Source organism: Berghia stephanieae, chromosome 14 (genome assembly GCF_034508935.2).
Source record: "Berghia stephanieae isolate SIO BIC M18660-M18661 chromosome 14, UCSD_Bste_1.3, whole genome shotgun sequence".
Classification (NCBI taxonomy): Eukaryota; Metazoa; Mollusca; class Gastropoda; order Nudibranchia; family Aeolidiidae; genus Berghia; species Berghia stephanieae.
The window spans coordinates 29,021,940-29,025,220 of NC_088373.1; the positions used below are offsets into that span (position 1 = coordinate 29,021,940).

At 45.6% G+C, this 3,281-nt stretch overlaps 1 protein-coding gene across 1 annotated transcript; it reads right to left on the bottom strand.

Moving 5' to 3' along the window:
- Nucleotides 1-2,049: 2,049 nt before the first annotated feature.
- LOC144959563 (uncharacterized) lies at nt 2,050-3,138 on the bottom strand. Its single transcript, XM_078892181.1, has one exon. The coding sequence runs from the start codon at nt 3,136-3,138 to the stop codon at nt 2,050-2,052; it is 1,089 nt and encodes a 362-aa protein (XP_078748307.1).
- Nucleotides 3,139-3,281: the final 143 nt, after the last annotated feature.

Sequence of the window (3,281 nt, forward strand, 5' to 3'; positions counted from 1 at the left end):
TTTCTCTCTCTGTATCTCTCTCCCTCTTTCTCTTCTTCTTCTTCTCTTTTTCCTCTCTCTATCTCCCTCTCTTTCCTCTAGCTCATCTCTCTCTGCCTCTCCCTCTCCCTATCGCTCCTTCTCTCCCCCTATCTCTCCTCTATCACTCTCTCTCTCACTCCCCCCCCCTTTCTCAACCATTCTCTCTCTCTCTCTCTCTCTCTGTGTGTGTGTGTGTGTGTGTGTGTGTGTTTATCCCCTCTTTCTCTCTCTCTCTCCCTCTCCCTCTCCTCTCATTCTCTCTCTCCCTCTCCCTCTCCTCTCATTCTCTCTCACCCTCTACCTCTCTCACAATCTTTTCTCCCCCTCTCTCGCTATCCCTATCTCCATCCCTCCAGTCTCTCTCTCTCTCTCTCTCTCTCTCTCTCTCTCTTTCTTTCTTTGCCCCGTCCCTCTCTCTCCCCTCTCTCCCCCCTCTCTCTCCCCCGCTCTCACTCTCATTCCCACTCTCTTCCTCTCTCTCCCTCTCTCTCCCTCTCCCTCTCTCTCCACTTTCTCTCTCTCCCTCTCTCCCGCTCTCCGTCACTATCCTCTCTCCCTCCTCTCTTTCTATCCCTCTCTCTTTCCCCCCTCTCCCTCTCTCTCTCTCTCTCATCTCTCTCCTTTCTCTCCCTCTATCCCTCTCTGCCATTCTTCTTTACTTCTCGCGCTCCATCTGTCTTCCTATCCCCCTACCCTCTCTCTTATCCCTCTTTTCCCCCTCTCTCTCTCCCTCTTCTCACTCTCCTCACTCCCTGTCTCTCTCCTCTCTCACTCCTTCTCTCCCACTTTTCTCTCTCTGTATCTCTCTCCCCTCTCTCTCTCTCTCTGTCTTTCCCTCTCTCTCTTCTTCTTCTTCTCTTTCCGTTCTCTATCTCCCTCTCTTTCCTCTAGCTCATTTCTCTCCCTGCCTCTCCCTCTCCCTATTGCTCCTTCTCTCTCCCTATCTCTCCTCTATCACTCTCTCTCTCACTTCCCCCCCCCCTCTCTACCATTCTCTGTGAGTGTGTGTGTGTGTGTGTGTGTATGTGTCCCCTCCTCTCTCTCTCTCTCTCTCTCTCTCTCTACTGCCATTTCCCTCTCCCTCTCCCTCTTCTCTCATTCTCTCTCACCCTCTACCTCTCTCACACTCATTTCTCCCCCTCTCTCTCTATCCCTGTCTCCATCTCCCCAGTCTGTCTCTCTCTCTCTCTCTCTCTCTCTCTCTCATCTCTCTCTGTCTATCTCCCTCTCTCTTTCTTTCTTTTCCCTGTCCCTCTCTCTCCTCTCTCTCTCTCCTCTCACCCCTCCATATCCCTCTCTATCTCACTCTCGCAGTCCCTCTCTCTCCTCTCTCTCTCTCTCTCTCTCTCTCTCTCTCTCTCCTCTTCCTATCTCTCTCCCTCACCCTCTCACCCACTCTCTCTCTCTCCCTATCTCTCTTACCTCCTCTCTCTCCCTCTCTCTCCCCCTCTCTCTCCCCCTCTCTCACTCTCTTTCCCACTCTCTCCCTCTCTCTCCCCTTCTCTCTTTCTCCCCCTCTTTCTTGTATATCAACATTGTGCAGAAAACAGAGATCGTCCTCCCAGCACACAAACAAACACTCAAACAAACAAACAAACAAACTTAGTGAATACACCGAGCATTTGAATAAAACACTGATAATGAAAATCAGCGACGACGACAACAACAACAACAACAACAACAACAACAATAATAACAACAGCAACGACAACAACAATAACAACAACAACAACAACAACAACAACAACAAGACGATAGCAACGAACATTTGAACCAATCAAATGCCAGACAAAAAAACATTCTTAAAATACACATTGATTTCAATATTTCTCATCTTGGCAAAAATCTCTCAAACCTGGGAGTTCAAGGAAGACTTGGCGACGTCCCAGGTTTAAGGGTTTTGGTAAGATTAAGATCGTTTATATCGATCGATATTTGAAGCACGAGTTTTCTTGCCAAATATTTAAATACGTGACTTTCCTCAGCAAGGGGCAGTAACTGGTGGTGATGAATAGCAAGGCATTTGATTTATGATCGCCGACGTTTCCAAAGGGTCTTCACCTCGTCTCGATATGCTTTGCTCATGTTGTAGTAAATGAAAATGTTGACAGTCGAATTCATTTGTTCCACTACAGTAATGGCGGTATTTATCCAAGGCCGTGCTCCGCCTCCCAAATCTTCTCTAAACAAAATAATCATGATACGAATAGATGCCGGTGTATAACACAGCAAACACACGAATGACAATATAACCATGATCTTAATCACTCGGATTTGTTTGCTATCTGCCAAGTCACGCTTTGCTCTACCAACAATTTCCTCCTGGTCAGTAACACGTGTTGTCTTCTTTCTAAAACGTACCATTTTGACCATTTTCACGATGACCACAATGTTGAATATGATAATGAGCACCATGGCCAACATACGAAAGACAACATCATTCAGGAAATATAGATGATTTCTGAGAGAGTCGCTTATACGAATGCTCCCTTGATTAGTCACAATACAATAATTCTGATTTGCAAAAACACGATGACTATCAGGCGTGAAGTATAGAAAACACTCGGGAATTTGAAGCCCGCATGTTAGGACGAATATGACTGCAATGACGGCGTAAGAACGTTTCGGTGTCAAAATAGATTTGACTCGAAAGGGTACAGCCACGGATAACATTCTCTCAAAAGACAGATAGACTGTAGTCCAGCAAGTAAATTGTACCAACAATTGACGCGGACGTTGGGCAAAAAATGGGATGCAATAATTGAAATTCTTAGTATTAATATGATATGTGTAGTTGGGGAAAAGGCCTTTGACATATTCTGGCGTAGAATACAATGCAGCAAAGAGAGCCGTGATTGATATACAAAAATCTGACACGGCCAGAGCTATAAACGTTGGCGTGCATGGGTTTGCCAAAAGTCCCTGTCTGAAGAAGACGATGAAGTTTATCACGTTACCCACCGTCCCTGTGTATGTCAGAAAGAAAGTAGAGACGCTGGCCAACATAAAACGATACATTTCAAAGGCAAGCCAGGGACTATTTTCGATCCCGTACGAACCGGTGTTGATGTCCAAATCTAGAAAAAAAATTGGACTATCCCATTCGCCGGTTGCCATGATAGAAGAAGGTTTGGCGTGCCGGGCACTTCCAATAATATTGACTCACAATGTATAAAATGGCGTATATACAAGAAATTAAACCGAAAATGAGTTGTCTTGACTAGTGTTAAATGAAACAAATGATGCAATTGGTTTGAATG